We start from the raw sequence: 26,579 nt of genomic DNA on the forward strand, positions 1-26,579 counted from the left end.
ATAATTCAGCTCACTTTTCTGCCTATGTAAACTTAATGTGGAGTCCCACTGTTTAGGAGTGAAATGGAAAAATTGATAGCTTTGTCAAAGTTGAAAATGACCTGTGGTAAATGCAAACAGCTACAGGAGGAGAAAATACTGCTACATGCCTTTTAGTGCTGCCTGATAAAACCAGGCAGAAAATATCTTATTTATTACAAGAACTGGTTATGAGTTAAAACACAGAATGAGGTTTGGTATCAACAAAATGCCTGCCCTCTGAAGTAGATTTAATATGTACAACTCTGTGTGCTAAAGGGATAAGTATTATCTATGTTATTTTATCATTAATAATATATTTTTTAAATACTTACATTATATTCAAGGCCAGTAGCTAGCTGCCAAAGTGCCTACAAAGACTGTAGGGGGCAGTAGTGTCTGTAATTGATCTTCAAAAAATATGGACGGACCCCTGATGTGATAGAATGATATTAATATTAATAGCCCTTTCTCTGTTTCAATTTCCCCCTCGCTCATTGTGTCACAAGTAGGCAAGCATGCACACACACACACACACACACACACACACACACACACACAAACCCACACACATGCCCACACACACAAAACCGCAGCCACTCCACTGAGGGAAGTAATGATCCATAGCAATGCCCATGCCCATGGAGTGCTAACCAAGGCCTTGTCTCTGCCAAGGGAGCACCCTTTACTGTCCATGGCTGACTCCCTGTCAACTTGCCAGGGTAGGAAGAAATACACAGACCCTGCAGGAGGGCTAGCTGCTGCAGCTCAGTGTAGCTCAGACAGCAGCGACCTCCACTTCTTAATGTAGGCTGGCGGTTCCATAAACCGCTTTATTTAACACAGTTAGAAAAAAAAAAATTGTGGCAATGACATTGCTGCCAATTTGTGTTACCGTGACTACGCTAATGCAGTGATAATAATATGCTACTTTAGTGATCCCTGAAGGGAAATTCTTGCCTCCTCCAGGGAGGTCAGGTTGTAGAGTCAGCACATTGAGGCTGCAGTGGGTGGCTCGGGGAAACTTCTGCAGAGTGCATGACGGACTTTCTCACACAGCAAGTCCGTATAAATGAAGAGCATTAGGGCGCCGGAGTTTTTATGACCCATTTGACCTCGCAAAAATTACATTATTTAGATAAATCAAACTGGACAGATTTACTGCATTCACAACAGCAATGCTTTTGGGGAAATTTGTAAGAACTATTCAGATGAATCAAGAAAAACAAGAACGATATTTACAAAATAAATGGAATAAGAAAAAGGCAAACGTGGAATACATAAACAGTTGATACCTTCATTTCTATTTTATTAAGAGATAATGAATTAATATAAAAGCACAAGAGCATGGATTCCAATATTTCCAGGATGTGCTAAATGCTGCAGATGCATTAGTATGAGCAGCAGCTGGATTTTTTACAGATTAAAAAATTACATTCATCATTAAATGTGGGCAAATATGACCCATTCAACCTTAGAGTATATAGAATTCAAGAAAAGCCCATAAAAGAAAAAAAATGAAAGTAAAAGAATAGCAAGAGTTTGAAATTTAGAGAGAATAATGACATGCTATTGTCAAAAAGTTCATTTGTACTCAGAATCATAACAGTGTCTCCCTACTCCACTTTGAGGACATAGAGCTCAATAGCAGACCAAGTCAGTGAATGGAGAAGAGTAAACAATGGATGCCTGATCCATTACTCCTGCTCTAACAAATGCTCTTGCGCTCGGCTCCCTTGTCTAATTCTGCTCATTTAACACAGCCATTTGTCTTAGGCAGCAGAAATCATTAAAAAGTAATCAAGGGACAGATTGAGAAAGGGAGGGCTGAGAGAGAGAGAGAGACGGAGTGAGGGTGGTAGAGAGAGTGTGTTCTGCTACATATCCTCTGTCTTACTTGACTGTTACATAGGAGGGAACATGCACTGTGGAGGCTTCTCTACCTACGTCGATCTTATTCTCTCCTCTCTTTCTAATGTTTCAAGCCTAAAGGTCAACACGCTGCGCTATCATGTGAAAAACACAGATATTTCTCTCGTAATTCTACTTCACCGTTTTGCATTACCGCTGAAACGGAGCTTGGCTCACTTTGCCTCTACTCTTTTACATCATTACTACGTAAAAGCATAGTCATCAAGGAGAATTAGACTTGGGTCTTGCAAATGGATCGCAGAATTTGCTGGGGTAAACTGCTGTCGCTAAGAACGGCATGAAGGCCATGGCGATCTAATGACAGCAACAAGGCAGAGCTAGCACTCAGACCTCAGCACAAAAAGCTGTTAATGCACGGTCATCACGACAGACACCACCCTGAGCCGGTGCTAAAAGTAGTTACTTCCTTTGGTGGATTGAGTAAAGAGTGCAGGAAAGTAAGCGCTAAACTCCTCTGTGTTGCTGTATTGCGTTGGCTAAATGCGAAGTGTCATCCTGAGGTGGACAAAGGAAGATAAAAAGAGCTAGTTTAGCTTCATAAGGTTTCTGTAATGTGTTTTCTGATATGTCGAGGCGGAGGGGGGGGGAAGCGAGGGCCTCAGGTTTGAATCTGAAACGGATCATGGATTTCCCCATTAAAATAGTGGGACACCCCACAAGGTTGTGCGGGGGTCAGAGTGTTTAACCCCATGCTCTCTACCATTTCAGCCCCACCGTGACCCCAAACCGCTGACTCGTGTAATGCCTCTGTCATGCCATTCACATATGAGATCAAGGGTTGCCAAAACTCACACAGTCAGCAGTGCGTATACACAGTCGGACACACCCACACATCAACAAGAACAAATGCAAAGATAACCTCTGTCTCCCCCTCTTTTCCCACACAGACACACATACGCTGTCCCTCTCCTGGGTAAAGCGGAGCTGGGCATGTGTGGGACATTGTCTTGACAGATCATTCATCAAAGTCAGCGTAGAGCCACACTTCGAAGACTCCCCCGACACAAACCGGATGGCTCTCATGCATGTGCCAGCTCAACCAAAACACATGTTTCTTCATACGTGTGTGCATGTGAGTGGGTTTGTATTCAAGTTTGTTTAAGCTCTGACAACAAGGCATCGTGCTTTTCTCTTTTCATGTGTGAATAGTGTCACTAAAAAAGGAACCACAAACAAAAGTGGCACCCCTGCCCCTCATGGGACTTCATTCAGTGAGATCAGTGCCACAGTCTAAAATTCAGAATCCTCTCCAAAATACCACCTCCTCATTTGTTTTTTTTATTGGCTGGATTTACTGCTTTCAATATTTGAAATAAACATTCAATGGACTTCTAAACTCCCATGATTTATATATATATATATGCACAGAAAACATACACATAAACGCAACTCAGCTCTTCGTACGTGAGCTGGAAGCCACTAATCAAGTACCAGTAATCATCCCTCTGATGGACTGAAGTATATATAATAACCTCTATATGCATTTGCATAACAAGCTAATCATTCACATGTTTTGGGATAAAATCTGAAGTATGCAAATTGAATCCTGGATGTTAGCGTTGCTGGGCTATTATTTAATGAGCTATTTTTGGCTAAGGGAAGTAAAATGATGAAAAGCAAATAATGATGTACACATAGCTGTTATGTTCATAATATTGCATAAGAGACATGTTATTATGAAATAAATACAAGTCCATAGCTTCAGGGTGGATAAAACTGAGTTACCTCCACCTTCATCACCTCTAATGCAAAGCTTAATCCAGTGTTTGTACGTCTTCTAATTGAGAAATAAGGCCCAATATCGCACACACAAACACAAATACAGGGTGAAATGCGGAGCGTCCATAATTTCATCCTAATTCCTCATAGTGACGCAAAACTCTACTTTTTCTGATCATCCTACAACGCTCTTGGTGTTTCTACACTCAACATTCTAACATTGCCTTCTGGTGGATATGAGAGGGATGTCTTTACCATTTTATAAAATTATCTATCGCTTACTATTAACTTGTTATGAATTATTTATCACAAGAACTGGGTTCGGCTTTCAGTGGCGTGTGTGAGTGAATAAAAGTTTGGATGAGAGGGTGAAAGAGAAATTATAATGTAGTTTAATGCATTCTGTGGGGGGGTGTATGTTCCTCTCTGTGCCCCATTAGGCCCATCTGGAGCCATTGTATTAGCTCACATGCGCACACACACACACACAGACACATGCGCAGAAACACACATACACGCGAAACAATGTGTGTACTCACAGTAACACAGCGACTGTCATTTTGCAAATTCAGAGCACTAACTCACCTCTAAAAAATTCAAGCCGTAACTTTTATCAGGCGCCCACAGCCAAAACCTTCTTTCCTTCAAACCAACGGGCATGTCTGCGGTAGAGCTGACATTTCAACTTCTCTCTCACTAACTCACTCACTCCAAAGGCAAAGATTATGTCTTGTTACACACAGAGACTCTGTCAGTGGTAGCACTGCAGGGTGCGAACCTGTACTACATTAGGCTGTAGCTGCTCAGGCTGTTTTCGTCACTCATTTAAATGCTCTCCCTGTCACTACACAGAGACCGGCAAACGTACATATATATAATATAGAAAATATATAGTTATTACATTGTTACAAGTGTATAAACAAAGCACAGCTATGTGACGTCTGTGAGAAAGGAACATCTCCATGGTGGTGGCTGGTTGGAGGCTCAGGGCAGCTGGGCACGAGCCTCAGGAGTACATGTGTTTAGTGTGAGATAACCAGACAAAGGTGGGTGGTGGGGATTGTTACACCTCAAGCGATGAGGAAGGAGGCAGCACAGAAATAAGGCTGTGAGGTGAGCGAGACTTAAAAAACACAGTCACAGTTTCTCAGGATTTGAGTCGATGTAGTAGAAAAATATAACTGACTTCCTCTAGTACCAGAGCAAATAGCTTATCAAAAAAAGCCATATTACATATTGTGGTGTGTAACATGCAGTGTTGTATCGACTATTAATGCCAGATTTCAAATCTACACAAATCTACAGGTCAAGGATTCAAACAAAAACTTAATGGAGCGTTTTAGTGCATTTTATGTTCCAGTGTAACTGTACGCTGATCCTTTTACAGAGCATGCTCAACCATCCTCCCTCTATAGATTTAGGTGATAATAATACTGATCAATCAAATATAAAGAGACGTATGTAAAGCACAGGAGGGTTGGTGACTGCAATTTCCTTCAATCTTGATTTGGGAAAAGGGTTTGAGTGCAGAGCAACCAACAGAGCAAGCTTTGAAAAGTTGGCAAACTTTTTGTTTCATCCCACAACCTCTTCTTGACCTCTTCAGAACATGAGCGTGAATCTGACCAGTGTGAGATACTGCATCATTTAAGTTCAAGTAAGGCCAAGATGAGAACATAAAACCAAATAACCTCTGGGAACCACCATGTTGTCTGTGATTACGACTTTGTCTCTCTTGGTAGAGGAGGAAAAGGAGATTGGAGGGACTCATTTCAAGTGCAGCCAAAACTGCTGCAAGTAAGAGAGGTATGTTTTTTTATTGAGGTGCCTCATTCCTTGATAATTCTTAACAGCTGTAAAATTGCCAACTAGATGCTTAGGCACAATCCATTTCATGATGGATAATGTAGTAGAGGGTCCAGAAAACATTTGGACTAAATGGGTTAGCATTTAGATTAGTTGTTTTACTGTGAACAGGCCTGTTTTGGCAGAATTACAACGGGTGTTGTGCAGTTTCATTGAGATTTTTTTTATTAATAAACAAGGGAATGGCTTTTGGTTGTGTGTCGGGTAATGTTAGAGGTGCGCTTCTCTCTGTCTGAGTCTTGTGCATGAGTGCATGTGTCTATGTGTGTGTGGGTTTGTATCTGTCTATGTGTGTACACAAACCACCCTAATATCCTCTTTCCTCCTTCCTCCCACTTGTGCCCCAATCACAAGGCATGGCTGATGCAGCTAACAGGTGTATTGTGTTGTGATTGCTGTGTCTGTTGATGGGAGCTGTGTGTTTAGAGTCCCCTCAATAAAGAAAAGCTGCTCCCTCCCCCCGAGTGTAATCCACTGTGGATGTGTGTGTGTGTGTGTGTGTGTGATAGTGGGGTCTTTGTGGGGGAAGGGGCAGCGGGGAGCCAATCAACAGGAAGCGATCAGGCCCCCACACATAAACATTGGCTGCACATCATCACAAATAAAAAGGTCAGTGTCATTACAGTTGCTGGAGGTGAATGTGCGAGTGTGTGTGTGCACGTACAAGTAGCACGTGTGTATGCCTGTTTCCACCCTCCTCTCTCACAAAGCTACATGTGAATATGAAATTTAAAAGGTCAACATCATTAGCAGGCCATTGGCAGCTGAACATATCTGCAATACAGTGAGCATTCTGCCAGCTGACAGTGAGTGAATGAAATCAGTCTTTATCTGGCTCCTGAACAAGTGATGTGTGCATACAAACACCCCAAAAACAGGGAAATACATGCACGTATGAATAACAAGTGCAGGGACACTTAGACACAAACACACAAATGCACATACAAAAGGAATATTTAGCAACTATTGTTCTGAGACACTGTGGACAAGGCTGAATGATACTTAGCTGAAATGAGAGGGCCTATGTGAAATGTAATTATGGCTCTGGTGTGGTCTTGGCTGATGAAGTAAACAAGCAGAATACAAACAATTCGTCCACACTCACGGCCTCTCTCACAAACACGAGCGCATCACAAAAGTGGGCATTATGCAGGTGGCTCGACAGCACTGTCCTCAGGCCAGAGAAATGTGATCACCTATATGTTGTTTTGGACGGTTTGTCTCGTTTCACCTGTGTGAGGCAACATGTGGACATTGTGTGTATGCCTGTATGCTAGTGTGTCACAAAGTGAGAGTGTAAAGGGGACATGAGGGGGTTCTACCAAGATTAATGGAGCCAATCTCCAGAGCTATCCAGCAGAGTGACCATACCCTCCCTATCCTACTTTCTATCCTAACCTTCTATTCTATTCCCAGTTTCTCTCTCCCCCTCTGCCCCTTTCCCTCGATCTAACTCTAATTAAATGAATCAATCAGTGGCAACACCAAAGCTGGACAGATAGCATCACACTGCTAGGGCTAACGGCGTGTATGTTTGTGTGTTGGTGCACTGCTGGAGTCTAGTCCATGGGGAAAAAAAGAGGAAAGAAAAATAAGAATGAAATGGGAATAACTATGGCCATGATAGATGAAAGCTAGAGAACAACAAAGACATGAAGCAAGCCAGAAAGAAAGCCCGATATCAAATAAGCAAACATAGGAAGAAACATAAAGAAGCCTTAGATTCGTGGCTTGCTTGCCTTCTTCCTTTCTTTAACACCACTACTCCTCTGGAGACTTATCAGCTCAGCCAGTGCTATCACACAGACACATGAATGGACGTTAACCTTTCCCACTGAACTATATACCGTCCCAGTCAGCCCTTATCTCATGCTCCAAGTGGACAATATATAGCCAGTGTCAGGCTCATAATCATATCATTATTATTTAATATATGTATATAGTATATAAGTGCAGTATTTGACACTGCTGGAGCCAGGTGATAGGCAAATCAGTGCCCATATCAATATTACTTAGTAACCTAAGCCCAGACTGCATATGTATTGCTTATTATGGACTGTTTAAGTAAACCTAAGGCGTAATATTCACCTTGACTCCTGTGCAGTGTTTCCACAAAGTCATTTTGTCTATTTCTACTGGTGAGATATCACTGACAAAGGGTCAAATAATTCATAACATAAATGTATTTAATATCATGGGTCCACTCCAAAAGTTAATGCTATGGAAACACATCCATAAATATTCTCTCCATGATTCAAGGGTGCAGCCAAATCAGACCAGGGCTAACCCTATCCCACATCACAGAGCAGAAGGTCAGAAAATAATATAAATATTATGTTTATTATAAATACGTAAATACTTTTTATAAGTAGATAGAGTGATGCCTTACCGTTTATACATGAGTCTTAAAAAAATGGAACGGTGCACTGGCATATGCATGTGCCCTATTACATTTCCGTTTGGCTCTGAACTCCTTGGATCCATCACAGGCCATACAAAACCACACATGCTAAACGCTAATGTCTTCCTCCAGTTCGAACTATTGCGCACATTAATGTGTGCTTCAGTGGTTGCAGAGAGCAGATGAGTCTATAAAATGTGGTCCCCTATGGTTTCCCTGTATGGGGCTGCAGCCAAGGTGTATGAGAGAGGGTGTTTAATGTGGTGTAGCAATATTGAGCTCTCTCCCTCCTGTCAGCCACGCTGGTTCTGATGCCAGCGGTGTGTGTCTCTCTCTGATAACACCTGGCACTGAAAGTATCATAGCACTTGAAGGGAGCACATACAGCTCATGTGTGCACAAGAACATGCTCACGCTCATATCTGTGCACAGATACCTCAAAACACATGGACACACCCAGCCACATCTGCTCCATTATTGGAAAGTCTAGCAACCATTAAATAGTACTGTCACTATAATCTTTAATTATCCATTACAGTCGCAGAGTTGGCTAGATTCACCACCTGGCCGGCTAGAAACTCCTGACATAAAGTACTATGTGCAAACCCAGTTCAAAAACCTACTTTAGTTTATACTGTCTGGATAAAAAGGTGTCAAACCCCTTTATCATAAGCTCTCATGACAACTAAGTGAATAAAATTACACACTGAGGAAGAGAGCAGTCTGTCACAACAGTGACACTGTGGATGAAGGCCATCAAAGAAAGCAGTGGGAAGGCTCTCAAATTGGGGACCAAAAACACAACCACACACAGGTAGAAAAACAGGCTCACGTGGCGACAAACGCACACATGAAAAAGTTCCAAAAACACACACAAGTGCCATTGTGACCCTCGAATGTGAATGGCAGGAGAACAAGAGCGGAAGGCTCTTTTTGCCCAATTAAAAAAGGCAAAAAGCCCAAACAAAAGGAGTGTTTTATTACACTCCCCACTATCAGCAGAAAGGCTCATTAGCCACAGCAGCATAATTAGCAAGATGCTGCACTCCTCGTTAAGGAGGGGCCCGAGCCGTAAACAAACCCTGCTGAACTCCAAATGCCCACGGTCTCTCTCTCTGTAATGAACTGCCACCGCTGTTCCCTCCCTGTGAGAGAACCAGGCACACAGACAGGAAGGCTCTGACAGAAACAAACACACCACAAAACGCAAAGAACACACACTCACACTCACACACACACACACGCCGACATACACATATCCAAGGTCTGTTACACAAACGCCCGCAACACAAACAAACTACCTCGCTGGGACACTGTCTTCCTTGACAACAGCATGGACAAAAACGCACACACACCCACATCACACACAGACATGTCAAGAAATGTGGGTGCATGTGAAACGTACATTTTTACAATATTGTAGACATAGAGAGTCATACTCCATCAAACATCAACTATATCTGACAGCTGAGACATAGAAATATCTTGCCAACCGCCTGGATCTTGACTTTGGCACTGCTGTAATCCTCAACCTGGCATGAGCCTGTTTTGAATAAGAAAGGCTGCCAAAATCGGCGAGATGAGCCTGTGGTTAAATGTGGTGCAGTCAATGAGGCAGTCAATATCAGTTCTTTTTTTTTTTTTTTGGTTATGTTTCTAGTTCTTAGTTAAGTTTAACAGTTTCAATTCGCACAGTTTCTTTGGACAAATCCTTCAAATGTAATTTTGAGCAGCACAGATGAAATTCCATTCAGCAAACTTTCAGAGGTGGATATCTCAAAATATCAGCACGCAAAAAAAAAACAAAATCAGCATTGCAAAACACCACTAGAATGGCAGAAATATGTTTTATTTTTGCCAGAGTGGCCGTGCAGTGACACAGTCATGGTGTGTGTGTCATGTGTGGCTGGAAAGTAAATGTGAGCCAACAACCCTCTACTTCTCTGAGTAGGTCAGCCATCACAGACTTACCTTCTGTAGAAAACAGACCTGAGAGAGAGAACGGTAGATACAAGTATCTGTGTGTGTGTGTGTAGTTACGTATATAACCACCAGTTAGTAATAGCTACAAGCTCAAGAAAGATCAAGCCACAATTATGATCCTGTGAAATAGGTGGCAGGGAGGGAATAATGATCTGAAAGAGAAACAGAGAGGGTGAAAGAGTGTGTGTGGAAGTGCCTGTGTGTGTGTGTATGTGTCTGTGTGTATGTGTGTGTGTGTGTCTGTGTGTGTGTGTGCCTGCCCCTGAACCAACAGAGATCAGAGAACTGCAAAGGTGGGTGATGTCAAGAGAGTGCTCCTCCACTGAACAGGGGTGCAAAGGGGAAAAAAGTGCCAAACAGGTTGTGAAGGCAGTTGATTCAACTCTGGTCATTTTTGAGGCCATATTCTGTGATGCTGAATTGAACTGCCTTGTATTGTACACATGCTCATTGACATTCATTCCCTCCACCTGCACCCGTTCCTCACCTGCAGCAGGGGTCTCTGGACGCCTAGAACCTTCATGGTATCAGCGCTGGCCAGGATCTTCAAGGGGTCGGCTGCCTTGCTCACTGCCTCAATCTCCTTGTTGATCTCTGTTCGCACCTAATAGTTAAGTGAAGTTTATATTAAAATGGGCAAGAGAAGGCAGGACCACACACACACACACCATACAGTTTTCATGATATTGGGAGTCAAGCTACAGCAATCCAATCTTCTATGAAAGAACTCAGTTGTTTATCATGTTGCATTTTTGTTTTTCACTTTTTCTGTCTATTTTTCTTAATTTTGATTTGACATTTCCTTAAGGTAAAAATATTCCCATCAGTCACTGTAATGCAAAACAGTTTCCTGTATTTCATTTGAAACATTGCTCAGTTCCAGATGGCTGCCTGGATAAAACACACTGCTTCAACAAGTAAAAACTTCTTGATCAAACTTGGGGGCCAAACATTTGCAAAATTACACTTATATTTGTTTATAAAGAAACTTTACATTTGTTTGAGTAACAGTTTAAAACCAAACAGCACAGGAAAAGATGCAAAACCTTGAAGGGTTATAAGCTATACACAAATATTTTCATGTTTAATGGTATGGTATGGTATGTGTGTGTGTGTGTGTGTGTTCATATATATGTGTCTTCTGGCAGTTACGGTGCACACCTATGGGGGACCATAAGCTAGGAAGCTACTAAAGTGTTTGGTAAGAACAGGTACTATATTAAAGCAATATTGAGAAGATTAAGTAATACAATGGTCCCCCGCACTATGCCATTGTGTTATTTAGTTCTATCAGTCTGGAGGAACCCTGAGGGGGCGCAACAGAACATTCAGGTAAATTGATTTTCAAGACTTGAAGCCCCACAATTGTCAGTGGAATTTTTTATATCTGATATAGAGCAAAAGGTTCCAGCTATTAAGTAACAAGAACAGACTGTGACTTTCAATAATAGACTATAAAAGTACTTTTTCTGACATTAAATGAGAACCAATCTGTTATTTAGTGTTACCAGTGTCCCATAGCTTAGGTTTTTAATATGTAGAAAATCTCCCATGTTCCTCTAAAGCATTGCTTTGAATGCTGGTATACTGCTCTGTCAGACAGCGTAAGAGATATCAATTTGTCATTTCACTAACCTGGTTGAGAAAGAGGTCGTTGATGTAGTAAGTGAGGAAAGCCCGGAGCTGGCACTGCTTGGCCTGGCCTGGCCCCATGTTCATCTCTATCTCCTGAATGAATCTGAGCAGAACAGTCAAGATAAACACACATTAGAACAGCAAGGACACACTGAAGACATAAAACCAGCTGTGAATGGAAGCTAATTCACCGCTAAAATGGTCGAAATGTTATCACAGGTGCAATGAGACACAGACTTCTGACCAGCAACACGGTAGCTTTGCATCAGTGGGTCCAGCGTCACCTGGAAGGGTTAGATCTGCCAAGGGAACTAATTTTGGAAAGTTTAGTATGTCTCTCAAGGTGCCTTTGAGCTCCTAAAAGTACTCCAGTGGAGCTGCTCAGTGCCATTAATGTTGACTTTAGTTACACTAGGCAACTCCAAGACATGTGTGTGTGCACCAGGAGTGAATGTGTACAAAAAAAATATGTATAGACATAAATATATATATAGATTTCTACATGGCAAAATAACTGCAAATACAAAAGCAGTTTACAGCATTAATGACAGAAATAATAATTACTAATACAAAATGCTCAGAGCTGCACGATGCATGCTGTCTGAATTCTCCCAGGAAGCTGGTGTCTGGTTGGTCAGATAGGGTCAGACAGTTATGTATGGGTTGGTAGAGGCACATGCACACCTCGTTTGTCAGAGAATCATTGGTCACTGGCCTCGTCTCACACACACCGCTGGGCAAACCATGCAACAGCGAGCACCTTCTCAAGCGCTCAGCACATATAAATGCACAAATAAATCACAAAAGAATTCTTTGACCTACAGGACCAGAAATATATATGACCTAAACTTATAGAAGAGAGAGACAGAGAGTGTACGAAGAAAAGGAAAAAGAAAAATGTTTTAGGTGAGAAAATTGCGGAAAAACCGAAGACAGAAGCTGAAAATAATACAGGAATGAAGCTACAAAGATGAGTCTAGATGGAGATTTGACTGGACAAAGTCATTTGTAAAAAGCAGGTGGAAGACTCCATTGCATGGAAAAAGTGTTGGTGCTCTAGAGATGTGAAGTGGAAGTTAGTGCCAGGACACTGCAGAACTGCAGACAACCAGGGACACAGTCTATGCAGGAACTATAGATCAGTGGAGGTGGATGATTGATTGGTTAAAGTTAGGCTTGCACGTACATATACACAGAAATACGAGCATGCACAGGCACACATATAAACATGTTCAGATAAACACACAAGAAGCACAAGCTGTACGATCACACTACTCAGCATCTCTATCCAATTAGTCAGCAAGAGCTGAGGCAAGAGTGTGTGTAAGTGTGTGCATCTTTGTGTCAGAGTGAGCGAGAGAGAGAGACAGAGTGAGCGAGGAACCTAAACCTATTCTAAATCCTTCATTGATTCCAACTGAAACTCTACCACAACAGAAAGTTAAGTAGAAGAAACTCTTTTGTGGCCTCATTAAAACCGTCAAGCTTGCAAAACAATGGGGGCCAGATATATAGTTTCTCTGTATAAATATGTAGAAAGTACAACTTAAACGCCCCTCCTTCACAAAAAAAATACAATTTCTGCTGACAACTCCATTTCCAGAAATCGATCTTAGGACAAAAGTTGCCAGTTAAAACGTGTGTCGTGTTGTTCTGAGATCCATCTCGTGCTGTCATTATTGTCATTGTTTCAATACAAGTGTCAGGATGATGGATCTTCAAGTTAGTGCGTGAGCACAGATGGATTTTTGTAGGCAGGGGTGATAACGTTTGAGTAATGTAGCAGGGACGAGGCAGTAAAACGGCTTTGTCTATCCAGGCTGCCATCTGGAGCAGAGCTGCTGGCCCCTTCACGAGGATACTGAGCCCATGGGTGTTTCAAGGAAGTTTAGCCAAGCTAACTGGGCTAAGAGGACTGTTGGGGCTCACGACGAGCAGAGAACCCCAAAAGCACATCAGCACATTTACATTTTAAGAGTGTAAGTTTAGTGACAACATGCATTAAACAGAATGTTCTGTGAGAGGATTCAGAGAAATCATTTAGAACATAGAGCGGTGAGGCTAGTTAAAATGCAAATGGATAAATAACATCGGGCAAAGCAGAGCTCAAAGATTTCCAAATGGATTCTGAAAGGAAATCTCTCCCAGCTCATTATCATTACAGCCACATCTTCCAAACGTCTGCCTCGCTGATGGCATGACATACTATACAGAGAATAACAGCTTCTGGTGACGATGATGTTGCTGATAACAAATGACACCAAACAAGTTAACACACAAACACACACACATTCGAAAGCCACGAACTTGTCTCAACTCCAAATGAATCCCAAACCACCAAAACTCAGAAGAGCACTATCTTTGCAGGCTGTACTGTGCAAGGCCATTTGCAGAAAACCGTACTCTGAGCCAAACCTCCTACACAAAAACATGGTGAGACAGCCTGACCTCTCACCAGAGAATGACAGCTAGCCTCATTTCGTCTCTCAAGGCTACAACTGAGCTTGACTTTACATCGGTCTAAATTGACATTTTTACCAGTTATCATGAGCTCCTGCACGATACATCAGAAAATGACCTGCTTTGATAGCTTCTCAACTTGTCTGGCTAGAGTTCTTTCTGTATCATTGGTGGGAAAAAAAAGTTTTCTTTTCTTTGAACAAGTCTGAAGTCTTTGAATATTAAATAGTCAAATTTTTCATACGTATTTTAAAAGAAATGTAACATGTAAAATCCCTCAAGCCCTGTTTTTGTCACTGCAATACACGTGCCTGTACAGTTGTGTAGGTAACCTGTCTTCACAGGCATACCATATTACATAAAAGCCTATTTAATGGTAGATAAACACATAAATGGCATGCATGCATCCTTAAAAAGCCTCCATTTATTGTGAAAAACCATTATTCATTCAGAGAATGAGCTTTCAATCCAGTCAAAACCACAGGAATTCAGTAATGGTGTCCGCATCATATTATGAGGCTGTTAAAGCTGGACCGGATGTGATGTTAACAATGTCAGTTTCATTGCCAGGTGACAACAAAACACACCAGTCAAGCATATGGCAGCTGTACGCCGTAGAGGTGTCAGCCAAGTCACTAAGGAGACGCCGCAGAAGCGCTACAGAGACACAGCAGCGACAACACAGTGTGGACTCGCCCCTGTGTGTGAAATCTTAATGGCCTTAAATAATCTGCTTATCTACCCTCTCACACACACTATTTCCAACTGGCCTCAGAATAACGTGGCAGACAGTAACACACAGACTGGAATGCAGCAAAGGCTGTAACAGCAGGCATCAATTATAAGAGGGGAATTAGATCATTAAAGGGACAACAAGATCAAGAGTGAGTTTGTGGTGCTAAGTGATTTACTGACTGTAAAAGTGATTGATGCCGATCACAGTAACAATGAATACATAAATAATGTGTTAATAATCAAACCATTTGCTCAGTCAGACTAAAGCAGTGCAGATGCAATATGGAGCTTTAGTCAAGACCCTCCAGCAAAGACACAAATCTGTCTAACTACCTGGCCACACTACTGCCCTGACACACTGAACAATGGGAGCATTATGTAAATGTTTACATGTATATGTGTAAGACTTATCATGGCCTTTGATCTGAGAAATATTTGAGCTCAAAAACTGATAGTACAGTTGCTATTAGTTTTTTGGGAACTGGTCTGTTTGTTTCCCAGTTCAAATTCTCTTCTGTGAAGGTTTTCTAAGCTTTTTGTTGTTCAAAGATTAACTAAAATTACCAACAGAACATGAAGAAGCAACAGTTTTTTATCATTTGCACTAAGAAATAGTTTAACTTTTACAAAGTGAGTATGAAAAAGTATTAAGACAGTCAAATTTATGAAAACATCCTCCCAGGAGATCATCATTGATTTGACCAGAGGCACAAAAACTGCACTGACCAGGCAAACACAAAACTTAGTCTGAATCAGTTTGTCTATCTTGAAGACCACCCCCAGATAGCAACACACAAAGTTCACACCATCACATGTCTATCTATTCATTACTAGTCTCACAGGTGCCAAGAAATCATCACACACTCTCAAACACATGCATATGCATAGGCACATTCACTCACACACACACAGACAGACTGATATTCAAATTCAAAAGGAGTGTGTTATAGCATCGCTGCACTCCCCTCAGGATGTGTTGTCTCCTCTGGAACCAACATGGCTGCACCAATCGCATTCCAAGCCCAGTTTCTTAGCAGCGACTGGCGATGATTGCATTTGACAGCATGTAATTATCTGTCATTAGGAAACAGATGTCAGAGCCTAGGGTCTGGGGCTGGATAATTGTAGATACCATGCCCTATGTGTATGTAAGTCGAGAAATAACACTCCTGAATGGCATTAAATGTATTTATACCAACAGGGATTTGGCTAATGAGTGATCCCACTGCATCCTAATGGCTCTCTGATTATTCAGAAAAAAAAAGACAAAGTTTGATTTTTTAAGATATCTAAAACAAATGAGAACAGACAGAGACAAAGATGTTTTATAGCAGCAGCTCTGAATTTATTTCCCACTGGAAACTAAACCTAAGGTAACAAATGCTTCTTTAAATGGAAAGGGTTGGGATCCCATCATCCATCTTTATCTGCAGCAGCGGCGTAATGATGCCGAAAGAGAAATGGGATAAAGACAAAGATTTAAGAAAGACAGCAGAATAAGAGTGTGCTAAGATCGATTACAGACTCAGCATTTTTAAATCTCCCAGAATTCCCCTCAGGCACGAATCTATCAGCTATGGTGCATTCTGATTTCGTTGCCCAGAGAGGAAGGCTTGATCTGTAAAGACCTGTCACACACCAAGGACAGGACACAGTGAACGTCTACCAACTGAGAGGAGGAGGAGGGAGAGTGAGCGCTGGTGTGCGTACATACTAAATCAGTCTGTCTTTGTCACACTAACAAACGCGCACTCACAGACTAACATAAAAATGTACAGGCACATGTCAATACATCAATACACCACATGCCGTGACACTTGAAAGGACTTATCTATATGCAATTATTCTTACTAGCAGCACTACCGAGTCACTTCAGCAAGATTTCAAAGTCATAAGAGGATTTTTAATGGATGGGGACACTTTATGGGTTTTATGGCACAACCAACATTAGCTTTCATTCCAATGGATCAGACAATAAATGCCAGAATGGCAGCTTTTAATTGTTATCCAACTGCTCATTCAATATTGATTCTCTGGGAATATTACACACCCGAATTCACACAACTTACTTATTTCTACAGCGGTGTTCAATTAATGAAGTCACACCCGAGAATATAAAGACCTTCTCCAGAGATTTCAAAGCACATAGTTGTAGCACTGCATTAAAGAATACGAAAATTGAAAAGATGGATTCTGAAATGTTCCAAGTACCTACAGCAATTTCCACTACTACCACTGGATGGCACTGTGTCAGCTTTATCTGCATGCTCAGGCTGCATGCCCATTTGACTGACTTTTTCATTACAAATGGTTTTGAAGAAGAATTAAGATTCCAGTTGGTGTGTACCGTTTGAAACCTGTGCAGGATTTGCTGTTTGGGTGTGTGTGTGTATGTGAGTAAGTAAGAGAGTGTGTGTTTTGATGCGACAGTACTGTGTGTGATTAAGTGTGCAAGTGTGTTTTTTGTTTTTTTTTTTTCCCATCAGTGCCTGGTGAAATGCATATGGTCTTCCCACACACCGCCCACGCCTCTGCCAGACTCCCTGCTGTTTATACCCTGCTCTTACCCCTGATGCTGCATCACATACACTGTAGCCTCTCTGTGTGTTTGCGTGCGTGTAATCTTGTGTGTGTGAAGGGGCGCGCACGTGTGTATCTGTGTCTGTGTGTAAGGGATGGGGAGGTATGAACATGTGTTTGTGTAAGAGAACAAAAGACAGGAAGAGTGCAGGGTGATTCGGCTATTCCAATGATTTTGAAATACTGGGTAAATACCTACAAACACACAGTAACTGTTGAGTATTTAGACCTCAGTAGATAATCAGGTGACATTTTTTTGGAGTTGATGAATAAATGAATAACCCACCAGCAGAACTGGCTCATGAATTTTTGGAGAACAGGAGACATTTTGACATGTCACAGTAGTAAAAGCACACATACTACAAATAGTACTACAAAAAGTATATGATGGTTGAATTACATTTCGCTGCTCAGTTTCAGGGTTCTGGTGTGGTGCATGCCGGCTCACTGTCACAGCTTATTGAACAGAGTGCAGTCATTGTTAATCTTATGAATCACATCTGTGCTTTTCCTACTGTGACAACGCCAAAGATTTAAAAACTGTATTTCTCTATTGCCATATCAATACATCTACACCAAAACAGACATGGCAACAGTCATAGCAACGGTGATATCAACGAGGCTGTACCCCTCATGCAGTATGTATCTAAACTAGTAGCATTTAGTGAACATGTTGGCTAATCAAGAACAGTATGCACTGCCAGCATTATAAATCTGCAGCACATACAGCAATGCTACAGCGTAAAACCAGGGCAAATGTAGGAAAACCAGTGTGATGTTCATTAGTGGTTATTTGTGCTTATCACAGAGGTAAGCAGGTGTATATCTGTGTATTTGCAACAGATGTTCATTCTGTGTGTGCCTGAGTGTGCATCCACACATGTAATCCTTGCAAGCACACTTACGTTCCTACACCTATTTCTGTCAATGTGTGTGTGTGTGTGTGCGCATGTGTGTGTATTGGCCCCGTCGCAGTGTGGTGCAGACCAATTAAAACGGGGGAGATTGATGACCAGGGGCTCTGAGTAGCAGCAGCAGCAGTAGCGGTAGCAGACAGCTGCTTCCTGCAGACAACAGGAAATGAGATGGCCTTGTTTAGCTGACGCTGCCAACACCAACACCACAGATCCTCAAAGACAAATCACCACCCTACTGCTGCTACTGGCCTACTCCTCCATCTTCCTACAGCATGCTCTCCACCCTCCATCTCTTTATCTCTCTCTAATTCTTCCCAAGACTATCTCGCTCATTAGTCTTTTCCCTAAGAGCATGTAGTCAAGGCATATTCAGTTAATACAGTGCAGATGCTAAGTATAGATGTGCACAGATAGATGCTACCTCTGTGCTTGGATCCTAAACTACCACATAAAGGCTTTAGTCATCAATAACTTGCCATTTAGAGCATGTGAGTGAACTTAAGTCTAGAAGAAATGCAAGGTAATGGGAAGCAGAAGCAATGTATTATTATTTTCAGAGTAAATTCAAGTTTAGCTGGCTTGATCGATGACAACAGCATGCTGGGGGAATTATAGTTTACTGCTGAATCATTGTCTCCTGCCCATTTTTAAAATATTAGATTTGCAGTTGTGTGTGTATGATGGGTGTATCCAGCACTGCAAGAATCCCCCACTCCACTGGAAGTTTGTTTCAAAGACACACACTTTCCCTGGTGTGTTGCCTAAGGCAAGGAAATCATAGCAGCAGGGGGACAAACCTGTCCACTGCTGGTTCATTCCCATTCACAAGAGCCTCCAAATTTTCAGTGGACCAGATCTTTCTATTTCTGAAGGTTGTCACTAAAGTATGAATTTTATATAATGGCCTGTCTCTGCTGTCAACTGAATAGTAAGTACTAAGATTTTTGGAATAATAATGGACTCTCAGCTTTGCTAGAGAGTCTATAATGGGTGGTGAAGATCAGTTATTATGACACAAAGAAGTATCAAATAGTGGAGACAATTATATACTGAATAATATGAAAACTTGATTTGTCTTAATGTTATACACTCTTAAGTTTAGACTCTCAGGTCTCCTGTTCTGCATTAATCATCCAGACACGGACATTTTGTGTAGGCCTCCCCTGTGGAACATAGAGCACATCTCCCATTCATTTTTAATAGCAGTTAATTGTTATATATTTTGTATTTTCTTTTTTTTTTTTTTACTACCATGTGAATGGAAATTGACTGTGGGATGCAAAGAGGGGTTCAGTTCTCTCATATGCTACAGGACCATAGAGAGGCAAAGATGCTTCAGTGTCACAATGGGATGCTAGCAAGCTTAAATTACTGCTTTTGTGACAATTGTACAATGTCAGTCAATACAGATAGAGAGGCAGGTGACAGCACTGTTCATGGCTCGTCCCACAGTGTGTGTGTTTTCTTAATAACAGGCACCAGTTGCTTAGGGTTAGACACACACAAGCACTCACACAATTCCCTGGTCAGTAAGGCAGGTGCAGACAAAAACTGTATCTGGTCTGATTGTCCTCTGCTCAATGCTTAAGTATTTAAGTGTTCATCTCCTCCTTATAAAACAAGTCTGATTAATAAGCTGAGCTCTAAGTGGCCTCCCACAGGTGACATTTACAGAAACAAGGGGAAGGGGACTGCTTTATTAAAGTAAGCCAGGAAGTAAAAAACAAAGCTGATAGAGTAGAATACAGACACCAACAATTACTCGACACACAGTGACTCATTTTCTTACCTAAACAGTATCTGCAGGTTATGTTAGAGCACCTTCACTTTGGCTTTTTTCTCAATCCCAGTATGGACTAAGAAACTACATCCAAATCCACTAAACAGATGAAGTGTCAAGGCAGAACTCAAGTTTGGACTCAAAAAACAAATCCAGTGGGAAAATGGCCTTATAATTCTTGAATACTCTCTTTTAAACCTGGTATCCATCCATAAGTATATCAAGGTGACCCTCTGTGAGAAAATTACAGTTTCTGACGAACATGTTTGGCATTTCTCTGCGTGACTCACTTCTCAGTTTCAGCAACAGCTGAAAGATTTCAGGTCAGAGAAGGAAGAGGGAGAAGGAAGCTTTGGACCTTATTAAAGGTATTATCTACACTATGATTTAGCAGTCTTAACACGGAGCCAGAAAGAAGGCCAACAAGAAAAAATACATACTTTATGTTGGCATTGAGCACATACACCATGACAAGTTTATCTGGGTAAGCGAAGCCTTGATTCATATTTTCTGCCTGTGGAGAAAGTCACCACACAACTAACTTTCTAAGTGGTGAAGTTGTAAGTAAACAACAGATAAAGCTTGGGAAGCAAACTGATTGAATCCGTGTTGAGCTCATCTTTTTTCACCTTGACATACCCATACCCCCACACACACACACACACACACACACACACACACCCACCCACACACACACACACACACACACATTATGTTCTTGTCTAATCATAGTTGATGGTGATGATATAGACTTTTTGAGCCACTGAAGGACACTCATGGTTCAGTGAAATAGCAACTATCCCTGGGAGAGCGAAGTGAGAAGCCGCTTTTCAATGTGCCTGAAAACTACTGAGAAAAACACTTAACCTGCACACAACACACAAAGGGCTGGCAGCAGAGATGGACACGAGGAGTCTATTTTGGCCCAAAGGGAAGAGTGAATGGAAAGTTGCCCTGAAGAAAGTAGACAAGTTGAGGTCAAAAGGATTGTTGTGTGGAAATGGCAATGGTTTTGGTATTTCCTCAAAGTTACAATCACCACAGGTGAAGGAATGCCATTCTGCTGATTTATATATATAAAAACAATATTGCACCGACAGAAAACTAGTTTCATCTTAGATTTCCATTTCAGTATGTCTGTGCGTTATGTATTTTCTTTAAACCTCCCAGCTAAAGCAGACCAGCACAGTATACTAGCACTGCATAGTATCACAGATGTCTTAAGGTTGATGCATTCCTTCAAACAGGTTGCTAGGTGAGCCGTTTCACATCCCATTCTCCTCTGATTAAAAAACAAATACTTTATATTTATCACCTCCTTTCTGTACTGTATGCCTTTATCTCCTCCTCTTGATTTGCCACCCTTCATTTCACTCCTTCTTCTCTTCCTTGCTGTCATCTCTGCTCTCTTATCCCTTGTAACGCTTCAGACTCTTCCCACTCCGTCATCTTTCTCTCTCACCCTCTTTCTCCTAATTCCCCCACCTCTCTCTATTTTTACCACTCCACTGCTGTTATCTCTCTGTGGTACTGTTTCAATACACCCCCTCCCGTCTTTGCCATACCTTTCCTCCATCCCTCTTCTCTCCCTCCCTCTCTTAGCTTTCCATTCCATTTAGACCTTTATGTTAGCGTAGGACTTTCCATCCTGTGGCGTCCAGGTAGTAAATTGAAATGGTTCTGGGGGCTCCATTGAAGCCTGATTGAATTTAAAAAGAGAAAGTGCCATAAAGAGAACTAGTGGTGAGAGGTCTGTAATACACTAAAGGGCTCCCCAAGCTATGACAGTGTTGACAGGAAGAGGGGAGGAACGAGGGGGGCACAGGAGGTGAAGAGGGGTGGGAAGGAGAGAGGTGAGAAAAGGATGGAAGGAGGGGAGGGATGAGGACAAAGTGAAGGTGGAGAGAAGCAGTGACGGGGAAAAAAAATGAAGGAAGTAAAGAGTAAAAAATAGTGAGGGTAAGAGAACTGAAGGAGGAGAGAAAGAAGAGAGAGGGTAGGGGGAGGGGGAAATGAATGAAAACGCATAAAACTCTTAATCGGCATAAAAACCAGCCTATTACCCGTTGCGCACAAGCAGACAGACAGAAACACAAAAACCCTCACAAGCGTGCGCCCTTGATAGTGACACCTCACAGAAATGCCTCAATCACAGTTTGCATGGCCTGGAGGGAGCGAGGTGACAGGTCTCATATTGGAGACGGCCAACAAAATGCAATTCCAGGAAGTCAGCTCTAGGCCTGTGTGTCTGTCATACCTACAGCTCTGATAATACTCCCACACATCACATTACACTGCTGAAATAGCCACCTCTCAGCATATAGGGCATACACAAAATGAAGGCGGGCACACGCCACAACAGTATCTCCACACACGCGCACGCACACACAAACAGATATACAGATATACACATCACAGGCACGCGCAGGGTGTTCTGTATACATTACTGCCATGGGAAATATGATGTTAGGGGTTAAATTATTCATTGATCCTTTCATAGTCTGTCCAAGCCTGCTTGTTGTAGTGTCATGTCTTGGTCTGTGTGTGAGTGTGTGTCCACTTGGAAGGGCTCTCAGGGGAGAGAGGCAACCTTGAGCTGGCACTGACCTTTAACTTTATGTGTTTCACTTTAAAAAGTGACAAGAGTGTGTGGGCGATGTGTGTGTGAGTTGTGTGTTCTCGTGTACATAGCTATATGGGTAAATAGAGACTCTGTCCATAAAACACTTCAGTTATCAGGATGACCAAAGGGAGAGGAAGGATGGGGAAGAGAGAGGAGGGGAAGAGAAGAACTATGGATCCAAACAGAGTCCCTGTGAGTGAATTTTTCAGAACAACACAGTGATTTGCGGTTCAGATCAGATCATTGTCAGAGTTTTAGATTAATTAACAAGATAGCTCACCATAATTGAGATAAACAAGCACCATTATTTATTAAAGCAGCCAATAATTACACAATAAACTAATAAAAGGATAAACTGTAGGCTATTGTGTAAACTGAATTCCACTGGAACTGGTTCAGACTATGTTTAATTTAATGAGTGTGTGTGTGTGTGTGTGTTGCAGCAGTCTATGATGAAAGCTGCAGCTCGCTGATCAGTATCCGTTGTTGTATCAAGAACTGTTCAGAATTGAGGCAAACACAGGGTGGCCTCAGAATCGAAAGAAGGACCAATACAGGAAGCAAAACAAAGTTTTTTCTTAGAGCCTAGCTTCTGGTGTCTGGGAATAAGTCTAATTACTGGTGACAGTGCAAGTGCTGCTTGCAAAGATAGGAATGCTTGAGGTGACTAAGTTAGCTTGGCCAACTTAGGCAAACCTGCTTGGACTGGTTTATTAGCAATGCAACTTATCAGCAGATTCATCAAAGTTTCTCATTTTCTTTAAAGAAATTTAAAGAAAATTACCCAGCCCTAACAGGAGGACTAGAGGACTAGCAATCTGCTACAACTAATCTGCCTTCGTATGCTTCCTCACACACCACAGAGGGATCCATGCATTTACTGTAGTGGTTGTAACATGACGCCAGGGAGGATGCAAGGCATGCTATCACCCCATAGCTCTTCAAGAAGTATGGCAGAATTGCTTTACATGTATGCCGTCACCTTGATCAGTTAGCCTGGAATATATTGTATTGTTTGCTCTCTGAAGCGTACTGCATCTGAGAGCAATCAAGAGCTTCTGTTGGGTAAAGGCAGGTTTCTTAAAGGTCAGCTGAAATTGTATTGCTTTGTTTAGGCTGACCTGGTAAAAAGAGAAAGAAAACTTTCATCTGGTGAAAACTTCTAGATGCTAGAGTAGTTCGTGCCAATATTTTAAATTACACAATGAATAAACAATAATTCTCCTGAAGCAATTTCAGATTTAAAATGTACATCAGAAGATGCAGAAGGTTTTTGTTCAGTGCTGTTCATTTTAATAAAGCATGGTTTTACATCTGATGAGGCTTTAAACCAGACGATTCTTTCTTTGTAGGTCAGTTGCTTTGAAAATGTATACCAGAGACTGAATGAGGAGACATCCATCTAACAAATGACATTACATGACATTTCTACAATTTTCTTGTTCAGAGCTGCATCCATTATTAAACTAATAGTTGTAGTCTGAGGTTTTAGTAATTCCAGGAATATTTCATCTCTCTGTCTTTCTTACAGGTAGACCAGGGTCAGCAATAAATGAGCCAGTGAGAGTTAGAGGGACAAAGGGGGGAGTCAGAAGAACAAGGAGAGATGAAGAGGCAAGAAAAGAGGATTAGGTATGAGGAGCCGTAATAATCAGTGCACAGCCTACAGCTGTAGACAGAGTAGAGAGACCGAGAGATAAACAGAGAGAAATAAATTGAGAGACAGATGTATGCAACCAGTGTTTAACAACAGCTGGGCCAAAGTTCTGTGGCAGATGATGACATGGCCAGCAGTGAACACTTATATACGACTGTGTTCAGAATCATGTGAATAAAAGGGCTGGCTTTGGGGACTGATAAGGGTTTTATTTATATTTTAAAAAACTGACAACGTACTTTAGTTAAATAACTTTGACACTGGCGTAGGCTACAGTGCCTGCAGTGTACCCATAATTAGAGACATTTAAATAACATATGGGTAACATAAAGGATGACTGGATACTAAGAATTTAGCTTTTGAGAGAAATTCACTAAAGTGCTGTCATCTTTTCCATTCATCTGCCTGATCTACTGTTAGTTATGTCAATATAAACCATAATATGGGGTGTGAATATGAGCCTACTACAACTAGCAGCTGTTCTGTCTTCTGTTCTTCCAGGTAACACCCCTTCTTCTTTGTATTATCTATAGCAGCACACAGTAAATCTCAACAACTACAGGAAACAATATGAGCTGCACCTGTCTTATTCACACTCCAAGTATGAATAAGACAGGTGGTAGTGTTATCTACTCTTTCTTGGATCAACTAGACCCAGTGGACTCACTCTTAACATTTTTTTTTTTAATATTTTCACTCTGCTATCTTTCAGTGAGACGAAGGCTTTTGCCAGCCTACGTCCTGGAATGCTCTCATTACCTTGGTGCAGTTGCCAAGGGAGCCAGTGTGATATTCAATACTTCTGTTTCCCATCCCTCCAATCTCATTTACACTTGACACCTGACATTTGCATAATGGCCTCGCTCCATCTCCTATCTAGCGAAATACAGGGTGGGGGTGAGGTGGCTATAGTGTGAGTGTATGCGTATGTGTGCATGTGTCTGTGCTTGTTTGGCTGTGATGAGTACACATGCCTATCTAGCTATCTAGACTGTGTGTGTGTGTGCACGCGTGTGTGTCGCAGGCAGGGGTTAAATGACTTCCTTCTTAATCTAGCTCATTAAGCCTGCAGAGAGCTCGGAGTGCACCACATTGGCTGATTTGGGACAATTTGCGGAAATGCTGGCAGGAACACGTAAATGCGCATGCTAATCAGGAATGCCGTGACCCCAATCAGTCAGAGACAGATATTAGGGTGTCACGAAAATTGAAGACGAACATGAGTCTTTGTCTTTTTTATAATGTAAGCAGTGTGAGATAGTGATGGAGTGCTATGAAAATGGCACTCTGTCAGAGCTTTGGAGTTCTGCACCAGACTGCTCTGTTCATTCATCACAAGGGCTGGTAGAAATCTTATTCAGCGCACCACAGTGCTGAGGAGTGCACCAAGAAGTCTGGGCTCTCCTGATTAGGAGAGAGCTGCAGCCGAATATTCTCATGTCTACAAACTAGTAAATCATACTAACTGAATGAACTTGTTGGCAAGTCTGCCTTGACTCTGTTTGTGTTCATTTTAACAGGCTTGACATGAGCATTAATTCATTAAATGAATTAAAATAATTTGTTGCTTTCACCTTAGACCTCTGACTCTTTTTTTCATGAAACCCAGAGCTGACATTGTGATGGAAGTCATTAAATTCTTTTGCATTTATTCATTTCCAAATTCATTTCATTCTCCTGTGCGCTTGTCTACACGGTGTGCATAAGAAAACATTCAATTTGACTTCTACATCTGAACTGTGATCTGGGCTCATAAGAAACCTTTTTAGCAATTTCAGACCCCAAAACTTTTAAAGTCCAGTTTTAAAACTTACAAATAACATTTTGAGTTTTTATATGCATGGCAGACAAACAAAGGCACTGGACCTAAGCACAGATGAACAAACTCAAAGCACAGAACCCTACTATTCTTCTCTGCATACCTCTGCACATATTACAGAAACAATCTCTCTTTCTCATAATATACCAATTTGTCACAAATGCTGTGCCTCGAATATTTATCATGATATCTTTATGTAGCGCCACCCACAAAAAAAGAAAAATAATATAATCCTCCCCCACATCCCTTCTAGCCAGAAAGCTAGTGAGCTAGAGCAGAGTGAAACGTTGTACTTAGCAAATTGCATTTGAAACCAGGGGGGAATAAATACTACAGATAAAGACTGCTCTAATGTGCTCAAATCCATTAGAAATCTCATATTCACACATAGCAGAAATCACATTACAAGACGCCCCTAATGTCATTTCACAGGGTTTTTCCACCAGCATTTGCT

At 41.6% G+C, this 26,579-nt stretch overlaps 1 protein-coding gene across 1 annotated transcript in view; it reads right to left on the bottom strand.

The window, feature by feature from the left end:
- Window positions 1-26,579, bottom strand: part of exoc4 (exocyst complex component 4) — a 102,367-nt gene that overhangs the window by 27,577 nt on the left and 48,211 nt on the right. Inside the window, exons 12-13 of the mRNA XM_041030346.1 lie at window positions 11,555-11,657; window positions 10,407-10,523 (exon numbers count right to left, since the gene is read on the bottom strand). Of these exons, the coding sequence (XP_040886280.1) occupies window positions 10,407-10,523; window positions 11,555-11,657 (220 nt within the window). The remainder of the gene's footprint in view (window positions 1-10,406; window positions 10,524-11,554; window positions 11,658-26,579) is intronic.

The sequence above is a fragment of the Toxotes jaculatrix genome, chromosome 22 (genome assembly GCF_017976425.1).
Source record: "Toxotes jaculatrix isolate fToxJac2 chromosome 22, fToxJac2.pri, whole genome shotgun sequence".
NCBI lineage: Eukaryota > Metazoa > Chordata > Actinopteri > Toxotidae > Toxotes > Toxotes jaculatrix.